Genomic DNA, 14,437 nt, shown 5'->3' on the forward strand with positions numbered 1-14,437 from the left:
CATGCATTGTTAATTAACCTGTGGATTGGGCCCAGTTTAAACACTTGTACTAACCTGAAAAGGGAATGTTTTAAACCTCAAAAGCCTTTTAAATCCATTTTGAGGAGGGAACCAGCTTCAATTCAGAATTTGGCTCATTTTATTGTATAATTGGCAGGAGGATTGTGATGTTCTTAATGGTGGATATAATTAGGATGCAAACTGAGATCCTGGAGGAAATTGCTCTTGTTGAGTTAATCCAGTGTCAGCTATTTCAGCTGTGAAAGGCTGCTGCCTAGCTTCATGCATTGTTCACACCAGTGTGTGACCCTTTCCAATGCCAGGCAAAAGACTATTGGGGATTTTAGTTGTCCTCTGTAGCCAGCAGAGGGCACCATTAATCTAGCTTTCAACTGTTCTTCATTCCCATAACCTAGACACAAATGAAATGTAGTTAGTTAGCAAAGTATAGAGCAAATGGAATCTGTGCACCGGAAACTGGAGGTGACTGTGCCCTTGCTAATGATGAAAATCAGTGGGGGGGGGGGGGGGAGAATGAAGGGTTATAAAATAAGGTCCCTGATAGGGGACAGGTCAGCTGAACAATCTCTATCAAGTCCAGTAGCTGAGGGCATTAGTCAGTAAAATTCAAATATTCAGGGCTACGTCTAGACTGGCATGATTTTCTGGAAATGCTTTTAACGGAAAAGTTTTCTGTTAAAAGCATTTCCGGAAAAGAGCGTCTAGATTGGCGCGGAGTTTGCGTTATAACAATGCGCTTTTGCGGAAAGCGTCCGTGCCAATCTAGATGCGCTTTTCCGCAAAAAAGCCCCGATCGCCACTTTCGCGATTTGTTTGCGCAAAAAAGCCCCAATCTCAGCTGTCTACACTGGCCCTTTTTTGCAGAAAAGAAACTTTTGCCCAAGCGGGAGCAGCATAGTATTTCTGCAAAAAGCACTGATTTCTTACAGTAGATCGTCAGTGCTTTTGCGGAAATTCAAGCGGCCAGTGTAGACAGCTGGCAAGCTTTTTCCAGAAAAGCGGCTGATTTTCTGGGAAACTGGCCAGTCTAGACACAGCCTAGGTGTGTTCATTCCTCAGGTTTACAGCAGGACACAATCTCAAGGGTCCCTCATTCTGGAACTAAAGTGGATGACAGTAACCCACATTCCTCAAATCCAACTTCACTTTATTGTTGAACTGAGATTAGGAATTAAGAAGCACAATGCTGAGGTGATAGGGCACGTCTCCACTATGAAACAAGTTGCATTTATTTATTTTGAAATAAAATAGCAAAATCAAATAGCATATCCCCACTGGTGGGCGGGGGGGAAGCCTTGAAATTAATCAGAGGCAGGTTCCATTACTGTGAATGCACTACCTCAATTTAGAGCCCCAGGAATCATCGGGGAGTAATTACTTTGCATTACTCTCAGGAGTAGTTATTTTGAAATAGCAGCAGCAGAGCATTCACACTGCTGCTATATCGAAATAACTATTTTAAAGTAAGTTTTATTCCTCAAGGAAAGCAGGAATACAGACTTTGAAATAACTGTCCCATTGTCACATTAACAGGGTTCGTAGTGTGGATGCACCACTTGTTTCGAAATTACTCGTTAGTGTAGACCAGGGTATAAGTGACTAATGCTAGAAGAATGGATCATGCAGCACTGCCTTGACTCTTTTGTCCCTCAGACGGGGTCAGTCACATTGGATCCCCCAATTGGACCTTGTGAGGTGGAAAGAGGTGGTATAAAGTAGGGACGCTAAATTTAGTCAAATCAAAGAATCGACTAGTTGATAAGCAGGGGAAAGTGCAGAGCCACAGCGGGGTTAGCTCCTGGCCCCAGGAATTAACCCCACTGCCGCTCTGCCTCCTAAAAGTATTAAGAGCTGGCAGAGATGCAGTGTCTGGGGCTGGGAATCAGCTACCCCTCCGCTTCCCCTACTACCTGCAGAGACGGGGCTGAGGGAAATGGCTTTTAAGCCCGCTCTCCCCAGAACTGGCTCCTGGTCTCCACTGCCCTTGCTGCTTCTGATAGAGGCAGCAAGATGGGGGGGAGGAGAAGCGACTAGTTGACTATCCATAAGCTTATGCTTATCAGATAGTTGACTAGTCGCTTACATCCCTAGTATAAAGCATTCTGAGGTCTAAGACCATCCTATCCATGGCACAACCTGCAATAATACCTTCTTGAGCAAATGCACCAGATTAGTGCAACTTTCTAGGACAGACCCATAGTCTCGTATAGACAACCACCTAACCTCAAGATGATTCTTACCAACAACCACAGGACATACCACACTAATACCAACCCTGGTACCTTCCCTTCCAACAAACCCCGTTGCCAGCTTTGTCAACATATTCATTCTGCTGATACCATTATTGGACCTAACCAAGTGAGTTATATGATCAAGAACACATATTCCTGCGCATCCAGAAATATAATCTATGCTATCATGTGCCGAAAGTGTCCGTCTGCTATGTACATTGGACAAACATCTCAGACACTTCGCCAAAGAATTAATGCCCACAAAACAGATATCAGACAAGATCACAAAGAGAAAACAGTTTCTTGCTATTTTAACCAGAAAGGACACTCTCTCAATGACTTAACCACCTGCATTCTGCTACAAAGACCTTTTACATCTGCACTTGAAAGGGAATCCTCTGAACTGTCATTCATGTTAAAATTCGACACTTTCCAACAAGGACTTAACAAACATTTGAACTATCTCACCCATTACCAAGAAAGTTTCCCCAATTATCACCTCTAATACCATTAACTCACAAACATCCCACTCTCCCTACCTCTAATATCATCAATTCACAGACACTTACCTTCCTTCCTTCCCCCCCCCCCCCCCGCATCCCCCTCCTGTTCTGCAATGTGACTTGTCCTTTTCATATTTGTTCATTTTTTTAAATTGTATCCTTTGGTATATATGGTTGTGACTACTTTCTCCCACTATTTGATCTGAGGAAGTGGGTCTGGCCCACGAAAGCTCATCATCTAATAAACCATCTTGTTAGTCTTTAAAGTGCTACATTGTCCTGCATTTTGCTTTCTAGGGCTGTGTCTAGACTGGCAAGTTTTTCTGGAAAATCAGCTGCTTTTGCGGAAAAACTTGCCAGCTGTCTAAACTGGCTGCTTGAATTTCCACAAGAACACTGACGATCTCATGTAAGATCATCAGTGTTCTTGCGGAAATACTGTGCTGCTCCCGTTCGGGCAAAAGCCCTCTTGCGCAAATCATTCGCGCAAGAGGGCCAGTGTAGACCGCACAGGGCGATCGGGGCTCTTTTGTGCACAACCACGTCTAGATTGGCACGGACGCTTTTCCGCAAAAAGCACTTTTGCGGAAAAGCGTCCGTGCCAATCTAGACGTGCTTTTCCGAAAATGCTTTTAACGGAAAACTTTTCTGTTAAAAGCATTTCTGTAAAATCATGCTAGTGTAGACGTAGCCCAGCTGTTCAAAACTGGCTGCAGCCAGTTGGGTCTTGATCTTAGGGGCAGGCAAGCCGGGTGGTCAGCCGGGGCTGCCCTTTTCAAGGGACGGCCGACAGAGCTGGTCTTAGGTGTAGGCCACAACCGCATTTCGGCCCAACCTCCCGAATCCTTCCACCAAGTTTCCCTGGCTACTCCCTGACACCTCCCCCTTTTTTAACCATCTGGCAACCCTACGGGCAAGCTAGGCAGTCGCCCGAGGGTGCCAATTAGTTAGGACCAGGGAGCTTAGAGCAGTGGCAAAACTTGGACTGATTGGTGGTTTAATCTCTCTTTAGAGGGGAGATTACTGAGCTCTTCCAGTGTTGAAGGGGCAGGCAAGTCTCACTTCCCTCATTTCGGCTCTTGCCGTAACAGCTCCCTTCATTGCAGAACCTGAGTGGGAAGATGAAGGCCCTTCAAGAAGCCTTTATTTTCAGGGACGCTGTTGCCATTGACTTCCATGGTGGCCCCAGCGCTCTCTAGTCCTTGAATTCCACAGGATAGCAAAGGGTAGGTTGACACTGCAGCTGGGAGGGAGTAGAGGACCCAGGTAGAGGATTTGTACTTATAAAGCTCGAGCTGCAGTGTCCCCAACAGCAGTGGGGGCTATTGCAATGTTGCCATATGCCCAGCCCCATGAGGTGGGGTGCGCCAAAGGGCCTTAGCTGCCCCCGAGCCACAACATCCACATGGATTTAAGCATGCTGTAGGCATCTGGGCTGGGAGGCTGCTCCCCAGCTGCCATGTAGCCAGCCCTGCTTCCTGTTAATAGGAGGAGGAATGTTAACACCACCCCTGTGGTATGCTTGCTGCGGGGGAGCGATGGGAGGGGACAAGAGACGACCCTAGCTCATCTCATCAAGCCATTAACAAGCAGCGCTTGAGAGAAACAGAAACCAGTCATTCTGCCTGATGCCAAATGTGGCTTCTGATGTCATGGTGTTTAAAGGTTCCTAAAACTCTTTCCTCGTCGTATGAAAAAGAAGCAGTCAGTCTGGCTGAATGGACCTAAAATAGCAAGCAGTGTAAGTGCACTCGTTCAGTAACAGGGAGCTAAGTTGAGGGCTACAGTGCTGATGGTGTAGCTGCTGATGGCTTTGAGCCACCTTCAGATTCCTTCTCCGGGCTGGATCCCTCCACAGAGGCTGCTGCTTTGAAAAACAAACCAAGCCCCCCATTCCAGTAGGTGATTATTGTATTTTATTTTCCATGGTTGTGGCCCATGATGCACTTTAATTACAGTGATGAGTATCCCCCACTTCCTCCTCCCCACCCCTTAAAATAAAATTCATCTCTACAAATTCCCCCATGGACTATGGTTCAAGCCATTCCTGGAGTAAATTTGACTGGCGTGGGGGTCTGGCACAAGTGGTCTCTAATGCATGAGGACGTGGACCTCTGCCTGCAGCCATGTAAGCTTATGGCATGCACAGCTGTTATAAATTACACTTTGCACTGGTGGGGCTCTTTCATCCTTGAAACTGGGTTCAACTGTACCAGGAGCAAATCATGGTGTTGGGTGTCTACGTTAGGACTTTTCACCAGCACAGGTGCCCTCGTGCCTATACCCCCGAGAGCAGAGATCAGGGTGCACTCCTCATGCATCCAAAGCCTTAGGTTATCCGGGAGAGGGAAGAGGAAAGTCTCAGACCCTTCTAAAACTAATAAACAATTCTCAGCAAATGCAAAGAGCCTGTCTCCTGGAGGGTGGGAAGGATGAGTTTGTTTGGGGGGGTGGGGGCGGCTATTAGTCCATTTTTTAAAAAAAGTAGTAAATTACAAAACTGTTGAAACCTGAACCACTGGGATCAGCAGGACTTTATTCTTTATAGCTTTATTCCATCGTGGAAAGCAGTTCAGCTCCCATGCTCAAGAGATACTCGAGGGCTCCCCGTGGATTTGCTCATCTCAGACAAGACTGTCCCATCCATGGGTCAGTAAGGCTAGGCCGTGGGACTAACAGTTCATCAGGACACTCACAAAATGAAAAAAAACCTAGTGGCCATTCATCAACGTACATTCATAGTGTAAAAATTTTTTTTTTTTTTAAAAAAAAGGTGTTTCCTCTGCCACAGATCCAGGCTGAGGACGGCTTCTTTTCTTGCAGCGCCTTTGATTGCTAGGTGTAAGGTGGCTCTTCCTTACTTATGCAGGCCTGGGGAGAAAGGGAAATCTATCAGCTTAAAAGGCAAAGGTGAAATAGTCTGCATAAATCCATTTAAATGGTATTGAACTAATATGAGCAAAACAATTTTTGTTCTCCCATGATGCACCCTATACATGGATGAGTTCTGCAGCAGTTCATGGCCAGTTGAATGCAAACTGAATGATCCCCCTATGGAACTTGCAAGCTCTGAAAATCAATCTCTACTAGTAGGGGGCCAGTGTTTGAGAGACTTAGACACCCAATGAGGCAAATAGGCTCCAAGTGGGATTTTCAAAATCTGGTAGCACCTAATTCCTGCTATTGGGCTTTAGCTTCCTAAGCATGTCTGAAAATCCCACCCCATGCCTTTGTGCATCTTCAGGTGCCTAAATACCTTTGGAAATTTGGCTACGGGACTCTAAAAATGGCCGTACTGGCTCAGACCAAAATTCCATCCCCTCTAATATCCTGTCTTCTGACAGTGGTCAATGCCAGGTACCCCAGAAGGAATGAACAGAACAGGGAATCATGAACTTTGCATGCTCAGAGGAGGGAACATGAAATGCTAGTACTATTTCCTCTGGAGCTAGACTCTAAAGCTCACCTGATTTTTCAATGGCATGAATTGCGTTTGTGAAATGTTAGTTACACTGGTACGGCAAGGGAAAAAATATGCACGTAGCTGAGGCAGAAAATGCAAAAATTAAGCCTGAAGAAACTTCTGCTGCAAAACTCACTGGAGAGGCAGCAACCAGCAGCTATATGGTACAATGATTTTAAAAAAAAAAAAAAAGGTCCTAACTTGATTTTTTTTTAAATGTTTTAGCCCAGAGCTGATCATAATTGCACTTCCTCCTAGATCCCAGCATGGTTAAGGAAGTTAGTCCTTTAAGAGTTAGACAGAATGTTACCTGACTGAATCCAGATTTTATGTGCACTTAAACAGGGGCCTGAACCAAAGGGGCCGATCCAAATACTCTTGGCAACGCTAGTGTTTTTAGAAACTGGACCTGTGTTTTCACTTTATCACTAATCGAAAAGGTCTTCTGAGGTTGTGATGAGTTGGCTGCCTTTTTTCTGCAGCTGGGATAAGGCAGAACGGCTTATGTTTGGATCGGGTACTACGGTCACTCAGTACGGGGCTGTTTTAACTCGGGGAGCCCACCTACATTTTATGGATTCTATTCTCATCACTTAGTCCTCACATGCTGCATACGGGCAGCTGCCTGGGGTGTCAGGATTCACGTGGCCATGCTCAATATTAGAGAACTGTCTGAAGCACAATGGGATTGATTAGAAAGCACTAAGAGTAAAAGGACAAGTCCTCTAGCAGCTTAAAGACTAACGATTTTATTACGGTATAAGCTTTCATGAGTTGCAACTTCATCAGATGCATGAAGTGAAAGAAAAAGAATCAGTCTTTAAAGTGCTACATCGTTCTGTCTTTTATTTCAGATAGTAGGGAGATAGAGGGGAGTGTTACATTAGAGCTAATTCAATCATGGTGGATGTGGATAAGAAGGTGAGAATATCTAAAGCAGAAAATTACCAGTTCCCGTAGAAATTTTCCACTTTAGGTATTCTGACCTTATCCACAGCCATCCTGATTGATTTAGCTCTAATGTAACACTCCCATCTCTGTATCCCTACAGTCTGTTTCTTTTTCTTTCACTTCATGCTTTGATGAAGTGAGTTGCAATTCACAGAAGCTTATGCCATAATAAAATTGTTAGCCTTCAAGGTGATTCTGGCCTCCTCATTGTTTTGCTGAAGGGGCTACCTCTAAAAGCTGTCATTAAGAAGAGCGGTTACCCACTGGGAGGCAGAGAGAGGCAAAGTATTCCTGTCCCTCCACGTGTGAAAGGACCAGCTGCCTCACTCCAAGCAACCAGCTGCTGCCTAACAGCCAGACTTCACACAGTATGGATTGCTTGGTTGTGTTTAGATTTGAAGAAGGTAACCTTTAGTAACAAAGCAGATGACAAATAGTGAAAAATAATGTATTTAATTTCTTACGCTACAAAAAAAGTTAATAAACCTGGGCTGAGTGCTCTGAACTGAAACCTAAAAGCAGGTGGAAACATGCCATGGACCCAGGCAAACTCAGACCAGATTTGTAGATGGGTTTCCCAGTGTGTGTGAATCTCTTCTTGTGGAAACCCAGGCCCAGTTCCAGTCCACAGTGGGAGCAGTTCCTGACACCAAAATGATGTAAAATGACTTTGAGATCATTTTGATCTAAGATTAGGGGCTCAGCAGCAGTTCCACTTGGAAATCTCCCAAACTCGAAGGCTAAGGATGGTCTCTCTCAAACAAAGGAAAATGGACTAGCTCTGACACAACAGCTGTGTCTAGACTGGCCAGTTTTTCTGAAAAATCAGCCACTTTTCCGGAAAAACTTGCCAGCTGTCTACACTGGCCGCTTGAATTTCTACAAAAGCACTGACTTCCTACTGTAAGAAATCAGTGCTTCTTGCGGAAATACTATTCTGCTCCCGTTCAGGCAAAAGTCCCTTTGAGCCAGAGTAAACAGCTGAGATTTGTTTTGCGCAAAAAAGCCCCGATCACGAAAATGGCGATTGGGGCTTTTTTGTGGAAAAGCGCGTCTAGATTGGCACGGACGCTTTTCCGCAAAAGCACTTTTTGCAGAAAAGCGTCTGTGCCAATCTAGATGCTCTGTCCTGAAAATGCTTTTAACGGAAAACTTTTCCGTTAGAAGCATTTCCGGAAAATCATGCCCATCAAGATGCAGCCAATACGTTTGAAGTGATGTCAATATGTCACAATGAGGTCCACATCTAGGAGGATCACATAGCTTCTTGAGCTCTTAGTGGCAGGGGCCACTAGTGGCAGCTGGGAGAAGGGGGTGCAGGGAGGGCCACACAGAGGGGCAGGAAGAGAGCATGTGGAGACACCCCATTTAGCAATTAAAATTTTGGTAGAAGGTGTGGGGGAAAGGGCATGACTGAATTGCTTGGCCCTGGACAAGATGTGTGTGTGGGGGGGGGGGACTAGCTCCATGCTCCCAGAAGGGGCTGGCCCTTGGGAGGAAGGGATGGGACTTGGGCAGCCAGCCCTCAGAGCCACCTGGAGTGCACCATGTGACACTCCACTGATGATTTAAAGGGCTTGGTGCTCCAGCTGCCACCAGTGCTGCTGCTGGTGGGCCTGTGGGTGGGGTGTGGGCAGTGCGCCTTCCAAGTGCTACCACGAGTCACCTAGCCATAATGGTATTATGTGTATATTAGCAGTTGTCAGAGAAGCTTGATCAGCCTCATCACAAGAAGCATCACATGTTCCACGGGGTAAGAATTGTTTCAGGTTACCGACCTTACGGAATAGTGCTTTGAAGTGGCCACAGTGCCCGGTGTGGAGCAGCCTCTCCACAGTGGGCACAAAGAAGACAGTCTTGCAAGGAGGCATGGGCAGACTTTAAGCCTTTAAGCCTCACTTGTGAAATCTTATTAGGCTGGGAACGCTCTCTGACTCAGGCCGGGGAGAGAGTTGCTTTTAGTTTTCAATAACTCCTTTGTTACCCCACTCTTTAATATTTTGACCCAAATGCTCATACACTGAAAACCCTGCTAACATGCCTGGTAGCCACATTCCTTAAAATATTAGTATTCAGGCGAACAATTAGTTCAGTCCTTTCAGTGGCAAGCAGCAATTACATTGAGTAAGAGCAACTGACTTTCACAGGAAAGCGTTACAATATTTTTTTCCCACACTCGCTTGACTCAGTTTGGATTCAGAAGCAGGAGTTTAAAAGCCACCCATCACAATAATCCTTAGTGTTAAATCAGATTGAAATAGAAAGACTTGAAACCTGCATGTATTTATAAAGACTTGTTGATGGGTATGTGTGGCAAAGAGGCTAACAAAACATATTTAAAATTGCCTTATTAAGCAATAATGCAGTTTGACAGTGGGGTTTTGAAACAGAGAATTAAACAACTAGGCTATGTCTACACTGCAGGTTTCTTGCGCAAGAACTGTTTCGCAAAAGCACATCTCTTGTGCAAAAGCACGTGGCAGTGTGGACACGCTCTTGTGGAAGACCTTTTGCACAAGAACTCTTGCGCAAAATGGTTCTTGCGCAGGAAGCCTGCAGTGTAGATGTAGCCGAACTGTGGAGGAGGCAGAAGCATTTTCTGATGCGCCCCATTCAATGCAAGTTATGAGAGACCTGAACAGCGACTAAGAACCTACTCAATTATTACAGAATCATTAGAAAGATATGGCTGCCCCTGGAGAAGAATGCAATAGTGAGGCTTTGCATCCCATTGCTCCCAGTCCACAGGATGCTCTGGCATCATTATACAGATTTTTTTTCTCCTTTGCTGCTTCTCCCCCACCCACTCCTGCTAGGTGTGCGTGGCAGAAGGGTAAGAGCCCAAAATGGTAGCGAGCAAAAGTTAGTGCAATGTGGTGGCTACTGTGAAATATATGGGTGCCGTCTGCCCAGTGCTTGGCCGCTCACTGCACCCCTCCCCCTCCCCAATGAAACAGCAAAGTACCCTTGTGTACAGTTAGCATGAGGATCATGGACCGAAGATTGAATGGTGACTGTATTACTCTAGGGCTATGTCTACACTGGTTTGAACTGCTGTTCTTCTGCAGAGCATCCACACTGCCCGCCCGCTCTTGCGCAAGATTTACAGTAAAGCGTGGCAAGAGAGGGATTCTTGCACAAGAGCTACGCTCTTTTCTAACAAGTGTAAACTCTCTTGCACAAGAGGGCAGTGGGGACACGCGGCAGGGGTTTCTTGTGGAAGAAAGCCCTATGGCTAAAATGGCCATGTGATGGGGCAAGGCAGCCCCGCCCTGAACTAGCAAGGCCCAGCCAGGGTTACCTAGCTACAGAGGCCCCTCCCCCGCAGCCCTACCGGGCATGCCCAGGCTGTAGCTCTACTATAAAAGCCAGGGGAAGGCCTCAGTTAGGGAAGACAGCTGGAGGCAAAGGGGCTAAGAAGGAGGCTCCTGCACAGTGGTGGTGAAGGCCTCCAGGAGAGGCCGGAGGGGACGCGGAGGCGAGCTGGTGCGACCCGGGGACTGTCTGCCGAGGAGATGCCAGCCCAGAGGCTGCCGCAAGCCGGGCAAGTACAGGGGAAGAAGCCCCGGGGACCCAGGTAGGAAGTGGCCCAGGGCAGGAGCGGGAGCCACCCTGCGAACCTTGACACATTTCAGTTGGATTGCCCTGCCGAGGGAGTGACCCGCTACCCAGTCGCTCACAGGGCCCTGGGCCGGGACCCGGTGGAGTAGGGTGGGCTTGGGTCCCCCTACCTGGGGTTGTATCCCCGTGACTACCCTGCAGACTGCATTGTGGACTCAGGCTGGAGGGCCTTGCCCTTGCTTAAAGGGCCAGCTATAAACTGGGTTGTGGCCTCAGGCCGGGGGGCCTTAGGCTTAAAGGGGACGGGCAAGAGGGGCCCGCCACATGCCATCAGAGCTTTCTTGCGCAAGGGAGTGTAGACCCTGCCATGGGCGCTCTTGCGCAAAAGTACACGACAGTGTGGGCATGTTCTTGCACAAGAAGCCGCCAGTGTAGACATAGCAGTGGAGCTTAACAGGGGCTTTCTGCACTGGTGGGGTGTGGGATCGAAACTTACCCTGACACTCTCCAGGCTGCTCTGGCTTGTGAAAGAAGCTGACATTGATAAGTGGAGTCTTCCATCCACATAACATACAACTACTATTAAGAGAAAAGCAGCCTCATCTCTCTCCTTTTTTTTTTTGTGGGGGGGGGGCAAAAGTGCAGTTTTTTTCCACTGCACCAGGCCCATAAATCAAGGAGCTGCCCAAGAACCCTGCAGCTTCTACAGCTACAGGAAAATCCCATCCCACCATGACAAAGCGAGAGGGGAAAATCGATATGTAATCCTCCCGCACCAGTCTTCCTAATAAGATCGGTCAGCCCCTTAGTGTATGAGAAATTGGACTTCTTTTCAAAACTCCCCTGTTCTTCTGGCTAGTGCTGCAGTGACCGTGAGCTGTGTGCGCCTCCGCGTAGGCATTTTGAGGCCATCTGTCCAGATCTAGTGTAAGGTCAGTTTCCCCTTCCCGCACCACCTCTCCCTCCCCCACCTGACGTTTTTTGGAAGAACTCAGCTGTAGCATTAGACTTTAAAATCATTCTCTCATCAGAGGTCCTGCACGTTGTGGTGCTCTTCTGCGGGTTTTGTGAAGAGAGTAACAGGAATTCAATGCCTCTTGCTGCTAAGCACAGATCTTACGGGCCTTACACTTAAAGTATCTAACTACGCAGCAGCTCTCACGCGGGCCACACGATAGCTCTTGTGCAATGAGTAACAAAAGGAGGGTTGTCAGAATTTAAAGATGGAGCCTTGTTAGGAGTGCGAGGGGGACGGTTGTGAAGTGACTGTCTTTTGCCTGCACCCTCCTACAAGGGCTGTAACCCACTGTTTCTATGGGAAACCGAATTCCAGCCAGCGCTGCCCCTTGGATATGGGGAAGCGGGGCAACTGCCCATGGCTCTGTGCTTTAGAGAGTCCTGTGTTCAAGGGCTGGCGCATCCACTGGAGGCCTCCCTACCAGACCTGCCCCCTTCCCCTCAGCACCTCCTGCCTGACAGTGGGCCCCACCTATCAGCAACTCCCACTCCCTCTCAGCATCTCCTATTTATCACAGATCAGATGTTTTGCAGTGTCAGGAGGTGCTGGGGAGAGAAGAAAAAGGAGCGAGGGCACAGCGTACTTGGGGGAGGGGGCAGAAGTGGGTGGGAAGAGGTTGAGCAGGGGTGGGAAGAAGTGGGGCCTTGGTGGAAAGGGTTGGAGTGAGGGCAAGGCCTGGGAAGAGCCTCTGGCAGATTAGAAACTCAGGATGTGTCTAGACTACATGGCTCCGTCGACAGAGCTATGTAAAGTAGTTTACCCCACATAGTCAATGAAGCGGGGATTTAAATTTAAATAATCCCCACTTCATTAAAATAAAAATGGCCCCCACGCTGTGCCGACAATCAGCTGATCCAGCACAACATGGCAGTCCAGACATGGATTGGTCGATAAGGGAAGCCTTTGTTGACCACTCCCTTATGCCTCGTAAAACGAGGTTTACAGGAGCGGTCGACAAAGGCTTCCTTTGTCGACTGCGCCACGTCTAGACTGATTGTTGGCACAGCGTGGTGGCCATTTTTATTTTAATGAAGCGGAGATTATTTAAGTCATTTAAATCCTCACTTCATTGACTATGTGGGGTGAACTACGTCACATGGCTCTGTTGACGGGGCCATGTAGTCTAGACACACCCTCAATGTCTACCTCCTGGGCCCAGCATCCTCCGCGGGATGGCTCTGATTCCAGCAAAATGATTGGGTCAAACCTAAACCAGAAAACACCCACAGTGTGGCGAAAAAGCCAACTTTCCTCTGCATGGGGTGGCTGAGAAGTGAAGAGGAGAACATTCCAGCCTTTGCGTCCCAGGCTGTTCACTCCATGGGAGAGCAGAGGAGGGTTGGCAAAGGCCTGGAGTAGAACCACACCGCTGGAATAGACTCAAACTCTATGCTATGACTGGCTGAGCATGGAGCTGAGATGTAGCTTTAATAGCTCCCTACGTTGCTGCCACGTGAGTGGAGGGGAGGATTCTGTGCCCTCCTTCCCCTGCAGGCTTATGTTTACATTGCACAAAGCTCTCTGGCTGAAGCTTAGCACGAGGGACTAGAACTTACTCCATAATGAGAGGCCGTAAGGACGCCATGTTAGACACTAAGGACGGCAGCATTAGCATCCACATCTGGAGCCCAACCATGCCCTGAGGCTGAAATGAATTGACTTCACCCCTCCCAGGAACCCACCTCTGTGAAGCATCAAACCCTGACAAGAGAACCCTGCTGGAGAAGTCCACCTATTAGAGAGTAAAGGGAGCAGCCTTGGGCCACCGAGCTGAGAGGTACCACAGGTTTCTTAGCCCGGGGGCCAATACTTACAGGTACGTCTGCTTGCACAAAAGGTTGGTGGGTTTTTCATTGACATGGTAGAGAGGAAATGGATCAAATCCACCAATGAAATCAACTGAAAGAAATCAAAACCCAAATAATAATAAATAAATAAATATGGCAGGGATGGCGACAGGAAAGCGGGTGCATGGCATGTCTTAACATAAAATGGTGCGAAGAACAGAAAGATGATTATCCACAGCCCTGCGTTAGGTCCCATGGATGTAAATAAGTGCCCAACACAGACTGGAAAACCCTGCCTATACAGATCACCCAACCTAGACCTCTTGGAGAAACTCAGGGCTGGCCATACCATGAGGCGAATTGAGGCGGCCACCTCAGGTGCCAGATTGGGGGGGGGGGGCGCCACTAGGACCCAGAGTGTAGAAAATTGTCTGCTGCTGATGCATATGTAATCTCTCTGCTCTAGATGCATAGAGATGGTGGAGTGCGGTGCTGGAGGAAGGAGGGCACAAGAGACATAACTGGCAGGCAGGAGAAAAGGAGGCATGGGCGCGTCATTTGAGCTCCCCACCTCAGGTGCCAAAATGTTGTGGGCTGGCCCTGGAGAAACCGTTCAGTGTGTGAACTCCAGCTGCTGAAAGACTCTGAGCGACGGTAAGGGAGTGGATGTCTGCAGGGAAGCGGGTAGCAAGCAGTACTTCTGAAGGTTGTCTACCAAGGACGGTTTGCTTGCTTGTAAGACAACAAGACGGTGACAGCAGCAACTGGTTTATTAAAACCCTCTCCAATCCCCCCTGACCTGGTGGTTTTCAGATTTAATTTGATTTTTTTAAATCCATAAAAGTATTTATTTAAAATACTACCTTTCCCCAGTGCTCAGATAATGACAACATAACTACAAA

General features: G+C 47.6%; 1 protein-coding gene across 2 annotated transcripts in view; it reads right to left on the minus strand.

The window, feature by feature from the left end:
- Window positions 1-5,271: 5,271 nt before the first annotated feature.
- The window catches only part of NKAIN4 (sodium/potassium transporting ATPase interacting 4), a 112,666-nt gene continuing 103,500 nt past the window's right edge, over window positions 5,272-14,437 (minus strand). For both annotated transcript variants that reach the window (XM_089769726.1, XM_075901054.2), the window contains 2 exons: window positions 13,563-13,647; window positions 5,272-5,626 (listed from right to left, as the gene is read on the minus strand). In XM_089769726.1, the coding sequence (XP_089625852.1) occupies window positions 5,617-5,626; window positions 13,563-13,647 (95 nt within the window). In that variant the 3' untranslated portion in view covers window positions 5,272-5,616. The remainder of the gene's footprint in view (window positions 5,627-13,562; window positions 13,648-14,437) is intronic.

Source organism: Pelodiscus sinensis, chromosome 17 (genome assembly GCF_052426305.1).
Source record: "Pelodiscus sinensis isolate ZL-2025 chromosome 17, ASM5242630v1, whole genome shotgun sequence".
Classification (NCBI taxonomy): domain Eukaryota; kingdom Metazoa; phylum Chordata; order Testudines; family Trionychidae; genus Pelodiscus; species Pelodiscus sinensis.